The 27,861-nt window shown below is 35.8% G+C and overlaps 1 protein-coding gene across 8 annotated transcripts in view; it reads right to left on the bottom strand.

Moving 5' to 3' along the window:
• The window catches only part of COL24A1 (collagen type XXIV alpha 1 chain), a 371,899-nt gene that overhangs the window by 286,327 nt on the left and 57,711 nt on the right, over positions 1–27,861 (bottom strand). For all 8 annotated transcript variants that reach the window (XM_043460779.1, XM_043460785.1, XM_043460778.1 and 5 more), the window contains 3 exons: positions 18,563–18,616; positions 15,399–15,452; positions 30–74 (listed from right to left, as the gene is read on the bottom strand). In XM_043460779.1, the coding sequence (XP_043316714.1) occupies positions 30–74; positions 15,399–15,452; positions 18,563–18,616 (153 nt within the window). The remainder of the gene's footprint in view (positions 1–29; positions 75–15,398; positions 15,453–18,562; positions 18,617–27,861) is intronic.

Below are 27,861 nucleotides of genomic sequence, written 5' to 3'. Positions count from 1 at the left end.
TGCAAGTCTGACAAAGGAAGAATACTTACTTGTTCCCCTTGGAGTCCTGGGAGTCCTGGATGCCCCTTGAGACCCTGCAACGGTAAAGGTGAAGACATGCTGTGAATAGTAAACCCTTGTGAGTCCAATAACTAACCACAGTTGTCATTCAACCCAACTTCCGTTTTTCTCATTAATGCAAATTATTACTAATCTATTTCTTATTAAATGCTATCCTTTTAATTTAATAAAATTTAATTTATTAAATAAGATATTCTTATTAATAATTCTTAATCAATTTTGAATGCTATTTGAATGATTTGTTGTTGGCAAGTAAAATGGTTACATAGTATTGAATAAAAAGACAGTATCATTTATAAAAGGCTGGTATCTTGCAATAGGTCTGCTCAATTCTGCTGCAGCTTTTTAAAAGTTGGTTTTAGTTCATTAATGCTGAAATGAAATGCTCTCAGATATATTCTGTTTGTAATTATTGAAAAACTGGACCATATTCATGCAGTTTCTCTAAAACATTGTCGAAACATTCTGTGAATGAGTGAATAAAAGAGACTGTTTAAGTCCATCCAAAGGAGGTTTATAAGGCTATCTAAGAAATCAATAACCAATGTTATATGTCAATTATATCTCAATTAAAAAAAAAAGACATTAGTAACAAAAAAGATTTTCCAAATAAGAACCAAAGTCAAATCTTAATCTCTATTATCAACATTCAAAGATATAAAAGAGATAACAATCTTTATGCTCTAGAAAGATATTCTATGAGCAAAAGGAAGGACGCAAAAAAAAAAAAAAAAGACAGGAACAAAGAATCAGCATATTTATACAGCTCTAATTAACAATCAGCAGGGCAACCTGCTGTTTATTCGATTTTGCTGTATATAAAAGAACAAAAGAAAGTTCCTTTTTAAAAGAATCTCAGAATTCTGAGCAAATTTCAAAAACCTGAAATAAATCATAGTTTACAAATATCAGAAACTTCAAATTAATGTACAGCAAACTGAAGATACGTTTTTGGGGTTTCAGGATATAGAGTAACAGAGGGAAGAGAGTCATTCAGGATTAATCACTGAGGACTTATGAACATGAATTCATGAATTAGAGAAGGAAATTATACTCTGGTTAGACAATGGGAAAATTAGAAGAGGTGCCTATTTGAAAAATAGGGAAATGATTTAAGCAGTTTCTGAGATGGTAAACTTAAAACATAAGAAAATGTTTAAGTAGAGAGACTCTTGGGAAACAGAGAGAAGATCAGAAAATGTAAGAAAGCAAGTTGGAGGCAAAAATTTTTGTGTTATCTGTAAATGTAAGCATATAAGTAACAAGGGAATAACAGAAGGAAAAAAGCAGAGTGCAGAGGAAATGGCCTGTCCTCTGAGAGCTCTGTTCTTTCCTGATTAGACTACTAAAAATCAGAGAAGTGGCCACAAGAAAGAACATGGGAAAAAAGAGGAGGGGAAAGAAGGAAGGCACAAAGAAACTTCCCTGAACTAATAATAAAACTAACAAAAACAAGGAAGTGGCTAATTCTATAGCAATCCTATGAAGCAGGTATCTTCCCCATTTATGCCACGCCAAGTCGCTTCAGTTGTGTCCGACTCATTGAGACCTCATGGACTGTAAACTGCCAGACTCCTCTGTCCATGGGATTCTCCAAACAAGAATACTGGAGTGGATTGCCATTTCCTTCTCCAGTTTTACAGATGAGAAAATTATCTGAGAAATTAAATGATATGACCAAAGTCATGTAGGTAGTAAGTGGAATCATGTTGGTTTGACAGATTCATCATGAGCTTAGTAACCTGCCCTTCTACTTACTTTATATGTCTTTATATTTGTCTCAAACTCAAATGTAGGATAGTCTCATTCTCATCAAATGTTCAATTGTAGATAACCAAGGCAAATCAACAAAAGGAATTATTAAAGTTACACATTTACCAATGGCCTCTATTACACCCACAGTTTCACTCTGAGTTTATACTTTTTTTTTTAAAGATAGATAAATACCAGCCTAATTACAAAACAGGGGACACTGTTCTCAACTGTCCAAATGTTAAGATTCTACAGATAAAAAAATATCCACAAACCTAGCTTTTTCACTTTTTTAATCCTGGGAAATAAGAAATGTCCTCAGCACTAAAATAGTGGCTGCAGCTCCCTCGGATGACGCAGCAGCTCTAGAAGGGTGTAGTTCCTAGGAGAGTGTCACGAAGATGACAAATGAGGAGCCAGGGTGAGAGGCATACAGATAGAGAAACTCTCTGCCATGGGCCTAGTTCCTTTTCTTTAACAACAAACAAACAAAAAACCTGTATTAAATCTTTACTTCCTTGTTTTTATTTCTGTGTACTGCTGAGTCTAATTATACGCTTCCCTTTCTTTGGCCACTATCTGTTTCTCTGACCAGAGATTCTTCCCTCCTCAGCCTTGGTGAAACAAAACACAGTGGTGCTACAACTTTGTTAGCTTACTTTCCCTGAAGCAGTTTATAACAGTGAACTAGACACATTGACCATGATATCCTCTAAATGTACAATTCCTTCCTAAGAGATTCTTCTTCATCAACAGCCTTTAATAAGAGGGCAACACCAAACAGTCATGATCTTTTCTTCATGAGCTCACTCCCACTCTACCTCAGCCACAGGAGATGGCACTCAATCTAAGGGAAGCCAGTATGAAGTCTGGCCAGTAGCCTATAAGGACACTTGGAGTAGAGGCTTTCTCATAAACAGGGTCAAGCTGGGCCAATTAAAATCTTTTTAAAAATAAGTTCAACAGGAAGGAAGGAGGGAATAGAAGGAAGGGAAGACTGATTTAGGTACTTAGCTAAAGCTAGAAAGACTGACAAAGAGGGAAGATAAGAGAAAGAGAAGAAAGCCAAAGTACAACTTAAAAAATTATTGTGAAAAGAAACTATATTGAGAAAGAAAGTTGTTGTCAGAGGGAAAACCAGGTAACACGAAAAGGCAGATGCAGAGAGAGGAGGGGAGCAGCAGTACTAACAGAAAAGTATAGTAAAAGAGCTGCAAACTAATGCTAAGATACTCAGAGCTGCTTTGAATCAGTACCTGTCTCCATGAGACCAAGTCATATTACAATACATATTTTTAGACTCCATGCATCTCCGCTTTCCCTCAATGCTGTAGAGAGGATTGAAATAATTCTCTCTTCCTTGAGCTAGCCTGTCTCCATTCTTTGCAATCAAAAGAGCCTAAGTGAAACACAAAATGTGTTTGGTTTGGTTTGGTTTACTACTAATAATGAAAAGACCAAGCACACTGAACTCTAGATCCAGTTTTGCCAGTAGCTAGTCATATCATGAGTTTCCAAGTCTTCATCTGTAAAACGATGGCACTGAATTTAACTACTGCTAGATTTCCTTTAACCTGCTAGGATTCTGCAATTACTAGAATCTGTTAAGAAATTCACTTTTTTCTTTTCACCCTGCATTCAATGAAAAACAAAGGCATTTATAAGAGGCAATTCAGGCTTTGAAGCATAGGAAGAATTTAAGTAACACTGATGTATGTATCAGAGAAAAACCAGATTCGGGTTCCCATGGGCGTATGACCTGAAACAAATATGGCGACTCTGGGATGAGTGGAAGGGAAAGAGGGTGGATCAGGTAGGAGGCTACTATGACAGTCTAGGTGAGACATGATTATAACTTAGATTTGAGGGTGGAGTTAGAGATGGTATATGAGCTCCTCAAAGAGTTTAAACCTAAGTTCTTAAACGATTTTAATATGATATGCTCAGTGTCTAGAACATAGTAAGTGCTTGTCAATTAATTGATGGAAAGATCTGAATGAATAAATGAATTGATGTAAAGACAAAGAGGAATTTAAGTTATTTGGCGGAAAATAGATTCTAAGTATTATTTAATATGATATTTCAACTCTCTTAATATTGAAATAAAAGTTCTAAATGGGAGAAAATATCTTTTTGCTATTTTTCAATGTAATATTATTCTACTGTAATATTCTGGAGTTAGCACCATTATTGTATAAAAGTCTCCCTATTCCCTAATATGTGACTATAGGCCTCATTTGTTTTCTAAATGCTAATCTGCAACATTTTTTTTAAAAATGAAGCAAATAATGTTCCTGGGAAAAAATACCAACATTCAAGTTTTGACATAGCCCCAATCTAAGAACCTGACTGCTTATATTTTAAAATTTGTTTATATCATAGCCTTTTGAAAATACTATTTGAGTCACTGTTCTTCCTATACCCACATAGGAAGAACAAAAAAGGTCCAGTAACTAACAACATATGATTTTTCTCTGATGAATATACTGAAAATGCATTTCTTAAGTACCAATAGAAAAATTTACAAATTGTTTTAGAACAGACTAAAAACTCAGTGTTAAGAGTTATAGAGTTTTCTTAATTTTTGTTGTGATGGAAAGTTGCCTTGCTAAAAACTCCAATAATAAGTGGAGCTTAGAATCTAATTTTAATAGAGAGATTTTAATTTTAATACTTCTTTTAACACTAATTTGAATAGGTTATCAACATATGACCACACAGGACAAAAAAGAAAGATACAACTGAATCAAAATTAGAAATATTAAGGGATGGAAAGGAAACAAACTTCAAGTATATACCTGAACTTCCCCAAGTAACTAAATTTTGGATAAATAAATAAAATATTTATCCATAAGGAAAAGAGTGGAAACATTTACATGCAGAACCATCCTTGCTTTGCATGGTACTAGAGATCTATAAAACTGAGAATATAGTCTGAAACCATGCAAGAAATATTAATAATGGGGAAAAGTCTGTGATCTTTAAAAATTTTTGTCAAATGTTAAAAAGTCTGTCAGTTACACTTGTACAGGGAGATGAAAAAAATGTTAAGCTAAGATTAATTTAGTACAGTGTAATTTAAAATGTTAGAAACCACGAAAATTAAAGTTCCATTTCTTAGCAAAAATTTATGAAGAGTAGTTTGAATAGTGTGCTTTTCTTGTATAAAGAACCATACTGAGCAAACATATATCCCTATGGTTTGGCAAACTGTCACACTCCTTTCTAAGTATAGGTCAACTTCCAACATTTCATCCTTTGCACTTTCAGTGTCATGAAATAGGTCCAAGAGTTCTTCTAAGTTTTTTTTTTTTTTTTTTTGCTGTTGTAACCTCCTCTGGGACATCTCTATCCTATACATCACGATCCTTTCCTCTTATGTCAAAAGTTCACCTTTACTAAGTTCTCTCTGCATATCTAGAGTTCACTCAAATGGCAGCAATGTTCCAGGATCAGCTATTTCTTCTATAATTCCATCTGTATTCAATTCCAATTTCAATTTCTGTTTCACTATTTCTTTATTTCACTGTACTTTCATCTTGTTTACCAGGTTTTCTTTTTTTTTTTGATTATCCATCTATGTAAAATGTCACATGAGTTCATCACAGAGAGAAGGAAGCAACACAGCGACACACTCTGCCATCTGTGTAGTAACTAACAGATGTGCACGGTATAACCACCAACAGATTCTGAATGAAGAGATGTGACTGGTCACTGATCTTGATGCACATCTACTATTTATGCAGAGACTTGTAAGCTGAAGAACCAGTAGCAAAGTTTATACTTTATGCAGCTAATCACAGTCAATATATTGTGGTAAGTGAAATTTGAACCATGTTGTTGGGAGACTGGTGTTAATTAAACCATGGTAAGTGAAAGCTGTGTATACTGGAACCACACAAAGTGAGGAATGCTTGTATATATGTATTGAGAAAGAGTCTCAATGATATTATCTCCATGTTGTCAACTTTATATATGAATTTTTAAAAGTTTTTTCCCCCACTAAATAGGAAGGACTTATATTCACTAAAATAAAGATTTTTCCTACGTATGAGAAACTACCCCCTATGGTATAAGACAACTTCTGCATTATCAGCTCTGTTTTCCTATCTTGAGCCTCCTTACCTAAACTTTAGGTTTCAGAAAAGTAGAAGCATTCCTCTCTAGAATCCACAAAAACACCAAAGAAATTCTGCTGACTCAATGATTTACCTCTGGCATTCGTCTTCTTAAAACCCTTCAGTAGCTCTCTACCATATGATAAATGCTCTACCATGATATCCAAGCTCCTTCATGATTTGACCCCTGAATGCACCTTATTTCCAGACACACCCTGCCTAACACTTTATAATCTCCAAACAAGGACCTGCTTCTTGCCTCCAAGCCTTGGTTTATGTCATCACCTGTGTGTAGACAGCATACATGTCTACTAACTACAGTATCATCATGATAACTTCTGTTCATCCTTAAGATGCAGCTCAGATGTTGCCTCTTTCCTTGTTCTCTAAACACTTCCCCTACCTACAATCTTAAGAAGTTTAGGTAACGTTCAATCACTGCTACAAAAACTTTTTCCCATCTTCATCACTGCACTTGTTATAGACTAATATACTTTTGTGATTTACTTTAGTATCTACTTACTTTTTTAGACAGTAAACTACTTGAACACAGGAACTACATCTTGTTTACCTAATACTGGTTTCCTGAATGAACTGTAGGACAAAATGATGTGATTAAAACAACTGCAGAATTCTAGTGACAAACTTTATCTCAAAACCACCCTTTTGTCTGAAGCAACTTCCTTGTATCTTTGCTTCTGTCTAGTCTCCGCAAGTTGAGCAAAGGTTGGCTATCCTTACACATAATCACGCGAAAGGCAACATCACTGAAATATTAGTAGCAAGTTAACTAGTTATACTCACTCTACCTAAATGGGATGGAGAGTGTTTGGAGGACTGAGGGGAAAATAAGACAGGTGAGAAGGGTTACTGACTTGAGAAGCACTGCTTTAGGAAGAAGACAACCACAAGGACTAGGTGAAAAGGAACAGTCAATTAAACTTATAAACAGCATCAACAAATGAATGGGTAAAGAAGATGTGGCACATATATACAATGGAATATTCAATTCAGTTCAGTCACTCAGTCGTGTCTGACTCCTTGCGACCCCATGAATCGCAGCACGCCAGGCCTCCCTGTCCATCACCAACTCCCAGAGTTTACTCAAACTCTTGTCCATCATGTGGTGCTGCCATCCAGCCATCTCATCCTCTGTCGTCCCCTTCTCCTCCTGCCCCCAATCCCTCCCAGCATCTCAGCCATAAAAAGAACGAAACTCTGCTATTTACAGAGATGTGGGCAGACTCTGGGACTATCACACAGGAAAATCAGAAAAACAAATACCGTATATTAACACACATATATGGAATCTAGAAAAATCATACAGATGAACATATTTTCAAAGCGGTAATAGAGAAACAGTTGTAGAGAACAAACATGTGGACACTAAGGGGGCAAAGGGAGGGATGAATTGGGAGACTGAGACTGAGATATACACACTACTATGTATAAAACAGAAAATGAATGAGAACCTACAGAATAGCACAGGGAACTCAGTGCTCTGTTGAGGGGACATATAAGCACACACACACACACATACACATATGACTGATTCACTTTGCTATATAGCAGAAAACTATGCAACACTGTAAAGCAACTATGCTCCAATAAAAATAAACTTACAAGCAGCATTCATTCATTCACTAATAGTGTGGCTGCTATGTGGCATTCACTGGGCTGAAATACCACAGTGAATAAAACACAGTCCTTGCACTTAAGGACCCCTAAATCACACATATATTTCCTTTCATTTCCTAATGCACTATTATCTGAAAGCCAATATTAAAATTTCATTTTCTATAATATAATAGCATTCCTCTACAGACTAGGTCCAAGTATCTAATAATTGGTCACACACTACAGGACTCATGTCAGCAATGCCAAGAGGAATACAAAGGTTTATAGCCATGTTTGGCCAAAATAATCAGGGAAACCTATGGAAAAAATGAGAAATAGTGATAAGCCAGCCATAGCTGATAGAAAAAGAAACCTAAGCAAGAAATCAGAACGAGATTAAAAAAAATCAACAACCATGAAAATGTATTAGGTTGGTGCAAAAGTAATTGCAGTTTTGCATTGTTGAAGTTTGCAGTTTGATATGATTGGAATACATTCTTAAATGTGGTTATGTTATATATCATTCTAATGTGCATTCTTGCTTTTTTTTGCTGATGACTTATTACTTGCTGTTTATTTTATATTTATTTTAGACTAGGGAAATAATGTTAGACAAAAAGCAAATTCAAGTGATTTTCTTATTTGAATTTAAAATGGGTCCTAAAGCAGCAGAGACAACTCACAACATCAACAACACGTTTGACCCAGGAACTGATAACTTGTACTACAGTGCAGTGGCTCAAGGAGTTTTGCAAAGGAAAGCCTTGAAGATGAGGTGTGTGGTGGCCAGCATCATAAATTGACAATGACCAACTGAGAGGATCATCAAAGCTGATCCTCTTACAGCTACACAAGATGTTGCCAAAGAACTCAATGTTGACAATCCTACCAACTTTTGGCATTTGAAGCAAATTGGAAAGGTGAAAAAGCTAGATAAGTGGGTGCCTCATGAGCTGACTGCAAGTCAAAAAAGTTATCGTTTTGAAGTATCACCTTTTCTTCTATGCAACAACAACAAACCATTTTTCTTGATCAGATTGTGACATGCAATGAAAAGTGGCTCTTATATGACAACCAGTGACAACCAGCTCAGTGGCTGAACCGAGAAGAAGTTCACAAGCACTTCCCTAAGCTAAACTTGCCCCCCAAAAAAGGTTCTAGTTACTGGCACTCTGCTACTGGTCTGATCCACTACAGCTTTCTGAATCCTGGTGAAGCCATGATATCTGAGAAGAAGGCTCAGCAAACTGATGAGATGCACCAAAAATTGCACCACCTGCAGCCAGCACTGGTCAACAGAAAGGGCCCAGAGGAGACTCCAGAAAACACCCCACTGCATGTCGCACAGCCAACGCTTCAAAGTTGAACAAATTGGGCTATAAAGTTTTGCCTCATCCACCATATTCACCTGACTTCTTGCCAACTGACTACCACTTCTTCAAGAATCTCAACTACTTTTTGCAGGAAAAAGTCTTCCATAGCAAGCAGGAAGCAGCAAATGCTTTCCAAGAATTTGTCAAATCTAGAAGCACAGATTTTTACACTACAGGGATAAACAAGCTTCTTTCTTGTTGGCAAAAATGTGTTGATTGTAATGGTTCTTATTTTGATTAATAAAGATGTGTTTGAGCCTAATTATAATGATATAAAATTCACCGTCTGAAACTGCAATTACTTTTTCACCAACCTAATACTACTTGCGGTAAGGCAATAATGTTTCTGAAATTTTAAGAATAAGCAAAAAATTATAAAGAAGAATGATATCAGGTAACTGGGGAGATTGAGATAAATCATAGGAAGAAGACTATGCAAACCTCTTTAATCTACCTATCTCCCCTCCTTCTTGGAACATACTTCCCGCATGCCCACAATAGACTCCTGCCCACCTCTGTCCCAAACTCCTCACAATACTGACCTACAATGCCGCAGTGGTAAAGAATCCACCTGCAATGTAGGAGATTCAGGTTTGATCCCTAGGTCAGGAAAATCCCCTGGAGAAGGAAATGGCAACCCACTCCAATATTCTTGCCTGGAGAATGCTATAGACAGAGGAGCCTGACAGGCTACAGTCCATGGGATCGCAAATAGTCAGATGTGACTTAGTGACGAAACATCAACAACAACCTCGATTAATTAGTACTCAGTTTTTACTTCAGCCCCCTTCAGGTCTAGTTGTAGTCCTTCTCAACTAGTTCTCATGGAGAAAAAGAGGAGGGCAAACGAATTCTTGAAACGCTGCTATATGACTGATAACAGGTTTTTTTTGAAGACAGCATTTTTTTTCTTTAAACTTTCATAACGCTGCTATATGACTGATAACAGGTTTTTTTTGAAGACAGCATTTTTTTCTCTTTAAACTTTCTGGAAACTGAAATACTTTTAGCCAAATGAATTTATCGCAAATGTTAGAATGTCAATCACAAGAGGGAAATAACTCTGGGCAAAGGAACATTTCTGAAGTCCCACAAATTACACCACTTGGTAGGCACGGCTTGCCTGTGGGGAAGTTCAGTATGTGTCGCCTTGTTCTCAGCTTCCCCTGCCATTAGTGGGGAAGGCACAGCGCAGAGGAGACGGTCAAAGTGGCGACAGGGCAGCCCCTAAGCAGCAGCTTTTATGCTAGACTCTCAGTGCTAAGCTTGAACTGGGGACCAACATCAAGTAAAAATGTGACTCTGCAGATTTTTATAGGAATATTGGGCAGACAAGAAGATGATCTATAAGCTAAGGAAATAAGAACTCTCCTTATTTCTCTCTCTAGGCATGGATTTTCTTTTTATTGTTGTCCTCATCAAAATTCAGTATTGTACCTCCTTAGTACTGTCCTTGCTTTGAATAATTATGAAAAGCTGTATAGGTTTTGACTGACTGATAAATCATAATGCAGTCCACTTGATGTTTTCAGCTCTTTCAGCCTTTCCAACTTGGAAAGGGAAAGACGTAATGGAAAGAGCTTTTATAACTTAACTAATTCCTAAGAATGCACATTGATTTATAATTATTACTGCAAACATAGTAGTAGAATTTTTGGACATTCAGAAAAATACTGCCATACATTATTCATAACAATCTGTTTTAAAATGTGTGCCTCATATTTCACAATTGTTCTGAGTTATACCTTCATGTTAAGATGTGCTTAACTGCTCCCATTTGACTTATCCTCCTGATTCTAGAAAAATGACTTCAATTGAAATCACTGTTAATGTTCTTACAATTTTAAATAGCAGACTTCCAATATTAATGCAGCAACTGATCAGCTATATTAAAATCCAATTTAAAAATTCATGTGGAGTCTAAGCTCAGATTTATGACTCTTGTCTTCCATCCAACCCAGCATGCACTCTCAATGTAACTTATCTGCTTTTTGGCACAAGCCTAGACACTTAGTGGGAAGTGAAAACATACTTCAGTTCCTAGGAAAATAAGAGTTATATTAAGGTGGCTAAATTGAGGCAATATAACCAGTCAATCTGGGGAAACACACTGCTTGTTAAACATGGTGTAACACTGGTTTATAAAAAGTCAAGGGGGGAGAGATAAAAGCAGAAAAGGCAGAAACCAACCCAAAATAATCTACAGTAGAGTGAAGAAAAATTGCTGCTGATTTACTTGCTTTGTTATTTCTGTCTCAATATTTCCAGTTTTCAGAACATCTTACATTAATCTTCTATCTCAAATTTTCATGAGTTGTCTATATTTCTACACACAATTTTCTTGCAGGCACTTCAAAGATTACTTGAAGGATTGAAATATTTTTAGATACTTCCAGAGAAAAGGAATAATTAACTCATTATTATTTGTTACCCAAAACTGTATTTGTTCCCTTGGCTTTCAGGAAAAACAAAATTTTACTTTGCTTGAGACAAAAGTAATCAAACACACATATAACAATATTGGTATAATGAATAATATTAATGCGGAAATAGTATTTGAAGTTATTAAGAGAACATTTATGACTTGGATTTGAGTCCTGTCAATTAATAGTCATATGGCCTTGAATAAATGACTTAACCACTTTATAATTCAATTAACTTATTTATGAATCCTGAACATAGTATATCTGCCTCAATTTGTGTTGTTTTTAAGATACAAAGAAGATTAAGCAGATAAGTCTACATTGCACATAATAAAGGAGCTATTAATATTTATATAATAATTATAATTCAAAAATAGTTCAATAAAATATGTAATAAACTTCATACTAATCAAAACCCAAGTACTTTATTCATCTTTCATAATAAGTATAGACTGTTAAAAGCACAATGAATTCAGTATTAGTAAGTTTTATCTCTCAATCCTGCTATCATTCTGAGTCACCCTGAGCAATTAATTCTCTTAACCTCTCTAGGCTTATGTTAAATTTAGCACAGAATGAATAACTTAAGTTCCTGTCTTGACCTTCAGAATTATTGTGGCATTTTAGCAGTAGAACTGAAGGGATGAAGGAATAGGAGTTCTGGGTTATAACAAATATGAACTGTTATTCTAGGTTCTCCTAGCATGGATCCTATTTGCAGGAAGTAATTCTGAGAATGACTTAGGTGGTTAAAAAAAATGAACCCAAATTAGTAAATCCCATAAAACAGCTCATAACTTACCTAAACGTTCTACCCAATATTCAGTCTGGTCCTTTCCCACTTCATACAAACCACAAGAACAGTCTACCAAGCTCACTGAGGGTGTATTTCTACCACACATTCATATTAAAGTAAGCCATGCACATAGAAAGTGTGATGGAAACTTGTTCCAAGCCTGCTATGTGGAGAACTAGTTTAGGTTTAGATTGAGTCCTTATGTCCCTTTGCTGGCATACTTGCTTTTTTAAAAATCTGTATACAGTTTTCATTATTAGACATACTCTGAGAAGAGGGGATGCATTCTCAGAAAAACTACAAACTCATCTCAAGTATTTCAACACTGTTTAGAACTACTGTCAAAACAGTGAACTATGGATGTTTCATTAATCTCAAAGTAATTTGGTTTCTAAATAGTTTCAACTAAACCTTCTCTAGAGAAAATTTAGTTTGTTGCTAACTGATAACATAGCAAGATACTGAATTTCTACAGTGTCTATTTCTATTAATTAACATTACAAGCCTGATTTTTAAAGTTTGAACAAACTGTATAAGAGAAAAGAAGTCTGTGAAAGATATGTAATCAATGATCCAGTTTGTTTAACTTCACACTATCTCACTTTACTAGACTTATACAGACCAAAAGTTACATATTCTTAATATTTTAAAATACTGATGAGCCAAGACTCATAATATGTGCATAAGTCTTTGGAAGACAGTATCTTCTGCTTTAAATAAGTAAAACCTCAAAGTTAAAAGTGATAATCTGCTCTAAAAGTTAAAATCAGTCTTTTAGAAATTTCTCTATATAGTATTTCTTTATACACTCCTCTACACAGTAACTACTTACCCTTTATCAATAGTTTTTCACTTTCTGGAATACTAATTTTATGAACCACAGGTATTATTAACCTTGGAAAATAACAGTTTATTTTGTCTCCTACACAATGTCATTCGTCAGGATGCAATAACTGTATATTTAACAGCAAGTAAAATTAGTACAGTAATTTCCATAAGATTTTTTTTAATGCTATGCATCAGTACAGTTTCCTCAGGGGTCTACTTAGCAGTCAGAGGCATACTAAGTAGCATTAATCAAACAGACTCACAACTGTATAATAAGAGTTGTCTATATTAAAATTTAGTATATACAGTATATACTGTATAAACTAAATTAGTAGAAATGATCACTCTGCAGTTTCATGGAAGCAACCAATGACCTCAAACGACTTAGCAGATTCCAAGAACTATCTAGGATGAAGTCTAGTCTAAAAGCCATTAGGATAATGGTGTGGTATGGTCATGGGAGGAAAGATACTCCAAGAGATCAAAACGCTTTTAGTCAATTTACAATTAGGAGGGTTTAGGAGGGAAGCAAACGAGGTCAGGATGCCTTCCAAATCCAGAAAAATGGCTTACGGTTAAGATATATTAACAGCTTGCTGTTTTTCTGACACTGTATTTTCCCATTTCATGTTCCCAACAATCCCTATGAAGTAGGTAGTATTATTTTCACATTTTACGAATAAGGCAACTAAGGCCTAGAAAGGTTAAGTAACCTGCCCAAGGTTAACAAAACCTAGAAAACGGAAGAGGGAATCTGAACAAATTAACCAGAGCTAGAATACCATCTTCAATCTAAATCTCCCAAGAGGAAAAGGATATGATACACTAAGACACCAACACAGTTCATTATTAAATACATTTAGAGATCTACATGATGATAGGTGTCTAAATACATAAATACATACTAAATGTATTTAGACATCTACAAATGATACCAATCTAATGGGACAAAGCAAAGAGGAAATAAAGAGCCCCTTGATGAGGGTGAAGGAGAAGAGTTAAAAAGCCAGTTTAAAACTCAATATTAAAAAACTAAGATCATTGCATCTGGTCCCATCACTTCATGGCAAAAAGAAGGGAAAAAGGTGGAAGCAGCAACAGATTTCCTCTTCTTGGGCTCTAAAATCACTGCAGATGGTGACTGCAGCCATGAAATTAGAAGATGATTGCTTCTTGGCAGGAAAGTTATGACAAACCTAGATAGTGTGTTAAAAAGACATCACTTTGCCATATAGTCAAGGCTATGGTCTTTCCAGTAGTCATGTATGTGAGAGTTGGACTATTAAAAAAAGCTGAGCACCAAAGAATCGATGCTTTTGAACTGGTGCTGGAGAAGACTCTTGAGAGTCCCTTGGAAAGCAAGGAGATCAAACCAAACCAATCTTAAAGGAAATCAACCCTGAATACTCTTTGGAAGGACTGACGCTGAAGCTGAAACTCTAACACTTCGGCCACCTGCTGCAAACAACTGACTCATTGGAAAAACTCTGATGCTGGGCAAGACTGAAGGCAGGAGAAGGGGACAACAGAGGATGAGATGGTTGGATGGCATCACAGACTCATGGACATGAACTTGAGCAAACTCTGTGAGATGGTGAGGGACAGGGAAACCTGACGTGCTGTAGTCCACGGGGTCACAAAAAGTTGGACACAACTTGGCGACTGAACAACAGACGTTTACATCAAATCAAACACTGCTCTCCAATATTTTGGGGCCTTTACTACCTTAGACAGAAATTTTGTATCTTCTTTATCCCCTGCAGAAAACCAAGAGCTCAGTGTGTGGGAAAAAGACAAGCTGACTATATAGAAGAGAATTCATACTTGTGTTAATTCATGAAACTGCATACTATATTTTATAAAAATAATTATAGTGCCAGTGTTACTATTTCTTTTTACTTCAGAAAAAGCTTACTCATATGCACATGACTACTATTTTTTACTACCTATCCCCAACTCTCACTTCTACTCAAGCTTCATGCCTCACACTTGTATATACATCATGGCAGAGGTTATTAATTCCTAGTAAAATGAGAAACTCTTTAATAACAAAGTCAAATATCTTACCTATATCCAAGGGTACCTCACGTTGGACATATAAAAGTTACAAAGTGACTTTAACGTTTCAGAAGTAGATTACTGCCCTAATATAATTGTAAAAACAGAGAAAAGCTTCAATATTCTATCAGTGACTATCTTCTGCATATGAATTTTGTCCCTTTAGTTATCTGAAGGGTTTTCTTATATTTTCTTAAGACTGTCATTGGTGGGCACCACTTTCCTGGATTAAGACAGCATCCCAATTCCTATTGCTGAGAAAAGGAATTTAAAACATTGACTTTGGGCTCAACTTCAGAATGAGATCTTAGGAGTTGGAGAACTCCCAGATCTACATGGTACCCACACATGTCAAAATAAAACTACATCTTACCTTAACACCTTGCATACCAGGGGGCCCCATTAATCCAGAAAGACCTTGATCACCCTAAGAACAAAACACAAATGGAGGTTTAATATTATGAAAAAGCTGAAAATTATGATTCCCATGCTGTAGGAGTTCATCTTGGCTGTCAAGATCTTACTGATATCCTCAATCTGGCTCAAGTTCCACCTGCTTTCTGAGAACTTCCTTGAGGCTCCTAACCCTTATTTCTTTCAGTACTGATTACCTGGACAGTACTTCACCTCGTTTGTGGCCCTGCTTCTTTTTCTCTGATGTTCTTTTCTCTAGAAATGCCCTTACTTCCCAAATTGCCACCTTTTCCAAGGCTTACCGTGTTTCAAAAATGTAAAGAAATCTATTTAAAAAAATGTAAAAGAAATCTATTTTAAATACCAGCACTTTGTAACACAGCTGCAGAGGGCTCAGGTCTGCCTTTTTAGGTGAGGACTCACAGGATGGTGGGACTCCCACGTGGAACATCAATGAGTGGCTGGGGGATGGGGAGCAGGACTAGATTCACACTCTGGACCAGGGGAAGGGGCACTTCCCTCTCCAGGTCTGCCCTGCTGCCTTCCACTGTAGTAACCAGAGTAACTGTAGTGAAAATCTGGGGGAGGACTGTGCTGGTCCACAGACAACAAATTAGGGCCTTCTATCTCCATCCCTTCCCCCAGATTTGATGAGGGCTTGCAGAGCAGGGTAGGAGAAGGAGAAATTACACCAGTGAGGGGCAAGGAGTGTCTGTGGTGGGTAGAAGTGACTATGAGAGACACAGAGGAGGATGTGTGAATGACAAGGACAAAACGTATCAAAAAGGAATGGGGGTAAAATCTTAAACCAGTTTACTTAAGGTACACTTTTTCTTTACCTCTGTTCCTTTCCCTCTTTCTGCTGTAACAAACTTATTGTGCGTGGGAAAAAAAGTATGTTGTTTGAAAGAAAAGGAGTACTTAGTTAATAATCCTAAATTCCATAATGACTGTTCATGCACTATTTATAGCACATAGATGTTTCACTGCATTATCTACTTTAATGTCATCAAGTTAAATAAACAGAAAAGAATGTTTCTGATTATTAACTATCAAGTGCTTTTCCATTTGTTCTAATATTTTATATTCTTGTTCAATGTTTTATTAATATGGCATCCATCTGTTATGGCGTGATGGGTTTATACATATATTTTTTTATACTTATTACTCTGATAGAAGGAAAAGAAAGCTACATTAGGAAATAGAAGACTGGAGGCTCATCCCCTACTAGCTCTAATCAAGGGTAGATCAGATGATTTCCCTTCAAAATTCCTCCATCTGAAAACAGAGTAAGAATAATATCACATTTGCTTTATGGGAAAGGAAAAGTTGCCACTATTTAAACTATCTTTGTTTGCCACTAAGGTCCCACAAGGAATTAAATATGTATGTGTGCTCTATGAGAGATGTTATTTACTGGATATTACATGCTGAAGGACTAGACTCTGCATTGCTTATATTGTTTCATCATTGACTATTTATTGTAACAATAGCTAACTGTTTAAAGATAAAATTCAATTGGGTCCCAATCCCCCTATACTCACACCAATTTAATGTTTATATTTTATTTGAATTTATATTGTATACGTATAAATATCCTGCTTCCTCAGTATAACTGAACCTAATTTTATGTAAATATGATTTCTAAGAAAATTTTAAAAATTTTACCATTTTAGAAATATCTTTTATTTTGAAAGTTGGATTTCACTTAAAGCTTAATGAAAACATGTTATGAAGTCCTAAATCTTATGACATTTTTCCTATATAGTACAGTTTGTACATGTGTAACTCAAAAATTTAAAAAAAGAAGACTGGCATACTCCCTAGTCTCAACTCACAGGCTGAATCATCCTATATTTTGTACAGAAACTGTACACACACTGAACGACCCTATATTTTGTACAGAGAGGCCACAAGTGAAGATTAAAAATAAGCATTTGATAAAATCTGAATGCTTAATTTGGGGAGATTATTTAAAGCACTCACCAAAAGAGAGTGGATGGCTAATTTCTCAATTTTAAGAAATTAAATATCTCATATTTACATATTTTTAAACATGGCACCTATATTTCTCAGATTGAAGAATTTTCTTTCTCATAATTAAGGGATGAATGAAAACACTGTTTCTAATAATAGACTTTCATTCCTTTTCTAATTTATTTAGTCAGGGAACTCAGTCCCATCACAGCAATGAAATTCTTACAATTCCAGATTAAATTTGATAATTTGTTAGTATAATATCCATTAATGTGAGGCAATTTTCCTTAAATTTACATGAGTTTCTGTAAACCAATTAAAAGATCAGATTACAACCCAGGAACCACAAAATTTATTCAGGGATTTTAAAAGTTTGTGAATGTATACCACGCAAACAAAAACATTCTATAATTGTATCACATTCATCAAGTGTATGACTAAATAAAGCTTCCCAGATATATGCCTAAATACTCAACTTATATTCATTCTCACTGCAAAAACAGTATCTTCCTCCTAAAAATGATTTTTGTTGCTATCATTACTTTGAAATATTAGTTTCTTTTTACCTAAATGCATATGTGTGTGTATCTGAGAGCATTATTTTATAATGAAAAATATAATGAAAAGCATACTGCATTGAAAGTTAGAAAATTAAGATATATCATTAATTCTTTCACTTGCTAACTACTTAAATTCTATGAATCCTCTTTTCTCAACTGAAAAAAAAATGACGACAGCCTCTGTCACTGTTACTGTGAGACTTAAACAAGATAAAGTATGTAGAACCATTCTAAAAAAGGTGTAAAATGGCATTAGAATTTATAATGGCACCCATACTAATGGCCACATTCTTGAGGTTAGGACCAAAAACATCTTGTTGTAATTTTTTGCCCCATCTGTTCCTAGTTGGCAGGAAGCACAAGAGCATGCCAGAATGGACATTCAGTAAAATTAATTATATGATTTTAACTGATATGTTAGGCTGATGACACCATCTACTTGATTGTTCAAATATTTCTTCATTAAAATCCAATAGTTATTACACACTTTGAAATCAAGTAAAATCTATATTTTTTAAAAAGTAAAAGCTATTTTTAAATGCTTGAAATATATCAACAAGATTTTATTTCATGGACAAATAATTACCTTTTCTCCAGAAAGAGCATGACCTGGGGAAAAACCTGGATCTCCTTTAGGGCCCTAGATAAAACAGTTATAAAACACTTGATGAAACATAAATCACATATATCATACTTCCTCAGTTGTATGTAATGCTATGCACTATATACAGTTTATATGGTATTGAATAAAATTACATATTTTAAATTAAGATGAATATAGATTACTTATCTTTTTAATGTATATTTCATTTATCCTTAATTTTAAATGTTGAGAAGATTCCTAGAAATTTCCCAGACACAGCTGATTTTTCTAATCAATCAAGTTATACTAAAATTGAAACATTTCTTTATGAGAACTACATATTGTGACATCAGTTCAGTTCAGTCACTCAGTGATGACTGATTCTTTGTGACCCCATGGACTGTAGCATGCCAGCCCTCCCTGTCCATCACCAACTCCTGGAGCTTGCTCAAACTCATGTCCATTGAGTCAGTGATGCCATCCAACCATCTCATCCTCTGTCATCCCTTTCTCTTGCCGTCAACCTTTCCCAGCATCAGGGTCTTTTCAAATGAGTCAGCTCTTTGCATCAGGTGGCCAAAGTATTGGAGCTTCAGCATCAGTGCTTCTAATGAATATTCAGGACTGATTTCCTTTAGGATGGACTGATTTGATCCTCTTGCAGCCCAAGGGACTCTCAAGAGTCTTCTCCAACACCACAGTTCAAAAGCATCAACTCTTCAGTGCTCAGTTTTATAGTCTTCATGACATATTGAGTTATAATTTTTAGCATGGGGAAATGTTATTTTTGGTGGGAAAAAAAACTGCTTATACTAATTCTCCAAATTTTAAGACATCATTCCAAGTTTAAATATTTTCCAAAATCTTGCAATGTACCGTGCATTGTATGCATGCTCAGTTGTGTCCTACTCTTTGCAACCCCATGGACTGTAGCCTGCCACACTCCTCTGTCCATAGAATTTTAGAGGCAAGAATACTGGAGCAGGTTGCCATTTTCTCCTCCAGGGGATATTTCCCTGCGGCTCCTGCATTGGCAGGTGGATTCTTTACCACTGAACCACCTGGGAAGCCCAAAGTACATGCATTACTTTTACAATAAAAAATAAACAAACAAACAAACAAAAAAACCAACAACAACTCTCTAACTGGAAAAATTATTTTTATTTTTATAAAATAGATATTTCTCATACTCTGGAAATCTTTTATATTTTAAGAGAAATATAACTTCATATTTCAATCTGAAATTTTGGGTACAATAGTAAAATCAACTTTTTTTATTATTCATTGTTGTTTAGTTGCTCAGTCCTATCTATACATACTAGGAAAAATATTTCCTTTTCTATTTCACTCTTCATAAAATACAGAATTGAGATTATCATTCAAATTCTGACTTCACTACCATTCTCAGCTAATAATAGATAATTTTCCATTCCTAAATTTTATTTCCACCCTATGGGAAACTGTTATGTCTTCCTTCACATGTTCAGGGATAATTTTTATTTCTTTCACTCCATGGATATTTACTGAACAACTTCCCGAACACTCAGGAATGAACAAAACAGATAAATTATCTGTCCTCTTTAGGCTGACATTACACTGTGAGAAAAAAAAAAAAAAGAATAAACATCTATAAAAGAAACTTTTAAAATACAGTTTCTTGTATAGATGTCAGAGAGAAAGCAGGAGCTGGAGAAGGGAACTGTGACCAGCAGGGGCTTTGAGGGCTCCCTTGTTGTGTACAGTGGGCAGAACCATCCCTAAGAAGGATATCTGACCAGAGAATTAAAAGACGTAAGGGAGGGAGGTGTAAATATATCTGGAGGAAGATCACGAAGAGCATCCCCAGCAGAGGAAAAGAGTAAGTGAAAACGGCCTGAGATTTACCTGAAAAACAGCAGGCTACCCAATGTAACAGGAGCAAAGGGGAGAGAGGGGGGCATGTACTTCAGAGAGACAAATGGGGCTGGAACACAGAAGGAATTATTAGGCCTTATTTGTGGCTTGACTTTTACTCAGATCTATCTTCTGATATACCACTGGCTATAATGTTGAAGAGACATTATGGGAGCTGCAAATTCAAAACACATATTGAAGGCAGAGCTGCTAGAATTTTTTTTCCAGGATGGGAAGTGAAAGAGACAGATTGGCATCTAGTCCATATACAATGGGAAAATGATTAATGGAAAAGATTAGGGAGAAGAGTAGGACTGGATATCAGCTGTAGTTCTCTCTTGGACATGTTAAAAGCAAGGTGTCTCTTGGATTTCCAAGTGGAGACACTGTGTGTACTGCTGGATGCTGAGTCTGGAAATCAAAAGTCACCAGAAAATAAATTGTATATGAAACCATGGTGAAAGAGTGAAAAAGTTAGCTTAAAACTCAACATTCAAAAAGTAAAGATCACAGCATCTAGTCCCATCACTTCATGGCAAATAGATGGGGAAAAAATGGCAACAGTGACGGACTATTTTCTTGAGCTCCAAAATCGCTGCAGAGGGTGACTACAGCCATGAAATTAAAGGACACTTTGTCCTTGGAAGAAAAGCTATGACAAACCTAGACAGCATATTCAAAAGCAGAGATATTACGTTGCTGACAAAGGTCTGTTTAGTCAAAGCTATGGTTTATTCAGTAGTCATTTACAGATGTAAGAGTTGATCATAAAGAAGGCTGAGCACTGAAGAACTGATGCTTTCAAACTACAGTGCCGGAGAAGACTCTTGAGAGTTCCTTACAGCAAAGAGATCAATCCAGTCAATCCTAAAGTAAATCAACCCTAAATATTCACTAGAAGGACTGATGCCAAACCTGAAGCTCCAATATTTGGGCCATCTGATGCGAAGAGCTGACTCACTGGAAAAGACCCTAATGCTGGGAAAGATTTAAGGTAGGAGGAGAAGGGGGTGACAGAGGATGAGATGGTTGGATGACATCACCTACTCAATTGGACATGAGTTTAAGCACACTCTGGGAGACAGTGAAGGACAGGGAAGCCTGGTGTGCTGCAGTCCATGGGGTCGCAAAGAGTCAGACATGACTGAATGACTGAACAACAATTGAGACAAAGTGTACATACAGAGAAAAGCAGAGGAAGGAGGATGGTTCACTAAATATGTTCCAATATTTACAAACTGTAGGAGGAAAGACAGAAAGGAAGAATGAAGTGACACAGCAGGTAAGTCGGAAAGGCAAACAAAGTGACTGCGGGGCCTCCAAGTGTAGAGAAGACATTTTCGAATGAAGGTACGGCCAACTGTGTCCACAGCTCCTGAAAATTAAGTCTGGCGAGATGCTGTGGAGAAAGACAGAAGTGGTTGGTGACCTTGACAGGTGCCATATCAGTGGAGTGGTCAAGAACATGTGAAAGTCATGGGTGGTAAGACAGGAGCTTTGACTAATAAGACAAGTAGAAAGTAGAGGAAAAAGGGGAGTACATGTTATTTTGTGAGAAAGAAGTTGTGAGTTTGAAGAGAAGCCTTAGGCTTTCAAAATTTTTTAACATGGAAACTAGTATATCAAGCTATTTTGTTGATGGGAGTGATCTAGGAACGAGGGAGAAATTGAGCATAAATTGGGAGAAATGTGTACTTCTCTTAAGTATGCCTCACAGATCCAGGGTCCAAGCAAAGACATTTCAGTAGGGACAATTAATCTGGTTCAAACAATTCCAGAGGTAGAATATATGGGTACAGATGTTAGGTTGCTAGTCTTGGCAACAGGAAAAAACATAAGAGCTAATTCTCACCTGATTGCTTCTAATTTCTCAGTGAAATAAAACGTGAGGCCTACAGCTTAAAGTTAGAGGTGGGGAGTGGATATGGGAAGAATGCTTTTAAACAGCGCTCAAACTAATGAAAGGAAGACAAAAAGTCCTTCATGTTCTCCAGTAAGTATTTTCATTTTATAGATTAGAAACAAGTCTTCATTGGCAGAAGTGCCAAAAAAGCATAAAATATTTTAATTTAAGCATCAAAAAAAATGTTTAAGGAAAAAGTTGTTTTCCAGTCTGACCTATTCCCTTTCATATTTCATTTCCCATCACTACTTCTACCACTAATACAATTTTAGATCACTGGTTATAAAATTATAGGACCTCACAAATGGCTTTAGGATTATCTTAGTATTTAAGAACTGAACTCTTCACCTAAAAAGAAGAAACTTAGAACTTATGAAATTTTAGAGCTTATCTAGCAAATCCCTTTATAGATAAAGCAATAAGGTGCAAAAATATTAATTAAGATTGTCTAGAAAAGTATCAATAAATTGGGTCAATTTTCTTTCTCATTATCACAATATCTGTTAAAGTAAAATTGTATTTTTTTTTACACAGCCTAATTAATTTCTATTATAAAGCCTAATTGATTGATTTGAGGCAATATTTACAAAAAATTTGAAAAGAACTTAAATGACAGCCCTTGAGAAATTTGAATAAAACTTTTTATGGCCAATGTTTTTACTTTTAATTCTCACACTAAAAACTCTTTTTTAGGTCCAATCTGAATTTTCTGAAAGTGAAAGTCACTCAGTTGTGTCTGATTCTTTGTGACCCCATGGACTATACAGTCCAAGGAATTCTCCAGGCCAGACTACTGGAGTGGGTAGCTGGTCTCTTCTCCAGGGGATCTTCCCAACCCAGGGATCGAACCCAGGTCTCCCTCATTGCAGGCGGATTCTTTACCAGTTGAGCCACCAGGAAAGCCCAAGAATACTGGAGTGGGTGGCATATCCCTTCTCTAGCGGATCTTCTCAACCCAGGAATCAAACCAGGATCTCCTGCATTGCAGGTGGATTCTTTACCAACTGAGCTATCAGGGAAGCCCTGAGTTTTCTATTATATACCAAGTTCCTTAATATAATTATCTTTCAAATAACTTTCTTGACATCATCTTCTAATCTGACATTTCATCTTCCACTTAAAAAAAAAACCTGAAAAGTGGAAGAAAGTAATCAATTAACCAATAAAAACCAGATGTAAAGACAAACTGTTTTCTTATTCCTAAGCTTTATATATCTTGGCAACATATTTAAAGAGATATGTCAAATCTCTTTTACTGACACACAAAGATGCTTGAGTGTACTGATAAAGTCATATTCTAGAACCGGAAATTTAAGTCAGCATGAAGAAAATGCTTTTAACCTGGCCAGTTGTGCACTGATCCTAGTATAAAATGCATGAGGAAGAGATTATTGAATATGCCAATTTTGTCTGAAATGTCAAGGAAGTAGGACATACTTTTCTGCATTTAAGGGGAACACTCCAAACTGTCTTACTTATATTTCCCTCATTTTGTATTTATTCTATGATTCCTGAAACACTTCTGGCCACATCTGATTGGCTTTTCACAAACTCCTTGGAATTAAAAATAATGTTTATAAATTAAATAATCAAACTAAGATATTAGACCCATAAAGATGTTAGAACAGTATTTAATAGTATTAAAAATAACAGTAGTAAATACAATCATTTAAAAATGTTTACAATTTTTGTAACACAAGGTAAACATAAACATTGTAAAAATGTTTACAATTATGGCCATCTTGAAAAGCAGAGAACACTTGAATGAATTACTGATGAAGCAGAAAAATTTTAATGAAAATAATTTGGAATGTAAAATTGCAGAGTATGAATAAGCTAAATTGGGAGAGTATCACAAAGGAAACATTAAATGACATGATCCTGAGGTAGTACCACTTGAATAATCCTGGCTTTAATGTTAGCAATAACTACACAAGCTCTATAATCTCAATTTTAAGCCTTATGCTCTCTAACCAACACCTTATCTTTATAGCTCACTCTAAGCCCTTGTAACTTTAGCAATTATTTGATCCACTGGAACTACTAATATGTGATCCCACTACGTTTTCACTCTCTCATCCCCTAGTGGCCTCACTTTCCATCTCTAGAGAGCCTAAATTCCAGTGTCTTATATTCTAACTATTTCCTTGCATACATAAGTAACACCACCACCTGTTTCTTTCTCTGTCATAGTTTACCTGGAAAATCTTAAATATAAACTCCACTTACTCTGACCCTACCCAGAGTGGGTAAATGTAAGAGAAAACAATCATGATGACAAATCTCACATTAAATTCATGACTTACATTGATTTTGTCTTGTTTTGTCTTTTGACATGTTCAGTAGTTGCTTAGTCAATTCACTTTCCCATTTTTCTTAGATGATTATTTCCTAACTTCTCTCTCTTCACTCTCAGCTGATTATCTTGCTTTCAGCTTTGATAAGCTCTCATAACCAAATCCACTATATCTCTCCTTAATCTGTTCCAAAATACTCTGCCATCACAACCAAACTCCCAAAGGACATCATTGGTGAACTGTCCTCCTTACATTATTTTAATTTTTATGTCTAAGATAATTGCTGTTGCCAAGTAAACACAATGTAATTTCTCCGATCTTAAAAAACATCTTTCCTTGAGCCCACATCTCCCTTCTCTGCTCCATTATACTGTTCCCTTTTAGAGAAAACTCCTTTAGAAAGTTGTCTGTGTTAACTAGATGACTTTGTCTCCTGCCATTCCTTCTTAGATCTACTCTACTCAGGCTTTTGTCCCTATCACTATCCTACCTTATTGATCATTCATTCTCAGTTCCCTCTATTAGTTCATCTTCATCTTCCTAATTGAATTCTGAAGTAACCCAAGACTTAGTCCTTGGACATTTCAATGTCTACATTCATCCCCATGTGATCTCATCAGTTCCATAGCTTTAAATTCCATATATACATTGATGACTCTGAAATGTATGATACTTTTAGCTACAATATCTTCCCTGAGTTCCAAATCCATTTACTCTTATTATATATCTCCACTTGGATGTTAAATAGTTGTCTCAAATTGAGTATAATCAAAAAGGAACTCTTGGGAATTGACAGTGTCAGGGTTGCACATCTGCAATTAATCTTCCTGAAGATTACAACTATGAAATCAAAACAAGATACATAAAACAACTACTTAAAAACACAGGGGAACAATAAAAAAACAAGGCTGGAGGGTATTCAATTTTTGAAAGAAGAATCCACACTTGGTGTAATACACATTTACACAGCCTTTCTCCTAAGAACATTTCCAAGTCTTCATGGAACAGTTGGAATTCAAGCAGAGAAACAAACTTTTTGGCTAATGGTGTCAGAAGACAGAGTGTAGGAGTACCAGAATGATTGTAAATTAAGGGAGAGAATCCTAGAAAGAAAGTCAGCTTCCCAAAAAACTTAAATATAGACTTTCTTTAATTCTTGGCTGATCCTGACATGCATTTTCATGAGATAGATTCCAAAAAGCTCAGCAGAAGGCAACAGCTAAAGGGCTAAAAGAATTCACAAATTTCAGCTGCTGGTCATTACAGAGGAAAGTTTGGGGTTTGAGCCACATCATTTTAGAGGAACATGGTAAATATCTGAATAAACACCTCTCTCCTGAAACTGAGGAAGAGTTATACTTTAAAAGCAAATACTATATTCTTGGGACTAATGGACTTGCACTAACACCACAAGCAAAAACTGAAATATGCCCTTTAAGTGTTTCTAAACCCGTAGAAGTTTAAGGTGATGCACCAGTTATTTCAGCACCTACAGAACAAAAATCAAGTCTCCAAAGGACAAAAAAGGATTTCCCTGATGGCTCAATGGGTAAAGAATCCTCCTGCAATCCAGGAGACACAAAAGACGTGGGTTTGATCCCTGGTTTGGGAAGATCCCCCATAGAAGGAAATAGCAATTCACTCCACTATTCTTGCCTAGGATATCCCATGGACAGAGGAGCCTGGTGGACTACAGCCCAAAGGGTTGCAAAGAGTTGGACATGACTAAGCACACACAAAGACAAAAAGGGGTCAAAGTCCTCAAGAGGACTGATGTTAGAATTAGCAGTTGAGGATTTAATAATTACTATAAATATGTTCAAGGACTTAAAGGAAAGGATGATCATAATGAGTGAACAATTATCAACAGACAGATGAAAACTATATAAAAAATCAACTAAAAACCTAAAACTGATGATACAATATCTGAAATAAAAATTTACTGGATGATATTAACACCATGTTAGAGAAGGCAGAAGTAAAATGTAGTGAACTTAAAGGCAGATCTATAGAAGTCTGAAGAGGAAAGAAATACATGGCAAAAATGAACAGAGATCTAGTGACCTACGGGACAATACTGAGTAATCTAACATACATGTAAATAAAGGCCCAGAAGGAAAGGAGAGAAATAATTGGACAGAAAGACTATTTGAAAAAGTAATGTCCAAAAATGACCCAAATTTGTTTAAAAATTTTTATAGGTTATAAGGCATTCAGTAAAGCCCAAATAAGAAATATCTAAAGGAAACAAACCCTTCATATAATATAGTAAAGCTACTAAAAGCCAGATTAAGATAAAAGCCTTAAGATATTCTGTGAAAAATTACATATCATATTGAAAGAAACAATAATGTTGGCTGAATTCTCATCAGAAACAGTAAAGGCCAAAAGATGAGAACAACAGACATGTTTAAAGTACTGGAAGAAAAACATTCTCAACCAAGATTTTCTTTACTCGATGACTGTTTAACTATCCTTCAAAAAAATGTAGAGAAATTTCACGTAAACAAAAACCAAGAGAAATCATTGCCAGTAGAACTGTACTCCAAGAATACTGAAGGAATTTCTTCTAGCTAATGAGAAGTGACACCAGATAGAAACTCAGATCCAAAGGGAGGAATAAAGAGCTCTGGAAATGAAAATAAATCCCTTGCTTGTTTCTTCTAATTTCCTTAAAAGACTGATTACTTAATACAGAAATTATTCCATTGTACTATTGGGTTTATAATGATATAGATGTAAAATCAGAGAAGGCAATGGCAACCCACTCCAGTACTCTCGCCTGGAAAATCCCATGGACAGAGGAGCCTGGTAGCTGCAGTCCAAGGGGTCGCTAAGAGTGGGACCTGATTGAGCGACTTCCCTTTCACTTTTCTTTTCATGCATTGGATAAGGAAATGGCAACCCACTCCAGTATTCTTGCCTGAAGAATCCCAGGGACGGGGGAGTCTGGTGGGCTGCCGTCTGTGGGGTCGCACAGAGTCGGACACAACTGAAGCGACTTAGCAGCAGCAGATGTAAAATAAATAACAGAACATAAAATACAGGAGGATAATAGCTAAATAATTGTATGAGTCATATTCTACATGAAATACTACCATATTAATTCCAAGTAAACTACAATAATAATGCATATTGTGACCCCTAAAGCAATGACTAAAGATCAGAAATACAGCTGAAATGCCAACAGAGAAATTAAATAGAATACT

This window comes from Cervus canadensis, chromosome 2 (genome assembly GCF_019320065.1).
Source record: "Cervus canadensis isolate Bull #8, Minnesota chromosome 2, ASM1932006v1, whole genome shotgun sequence".
NCBI classification, from domain to species: Eukaryota; Metazoa; Chordata; class Mammalia; order Artiodactyla; family Cervidae; genus Cervus; species Cervus canadensis.
The sequence above is the reverse complement of the archived record's forward strand: the minus strand, read 5'-3'. Positions and strand labels throughout refer to the sequence as shown.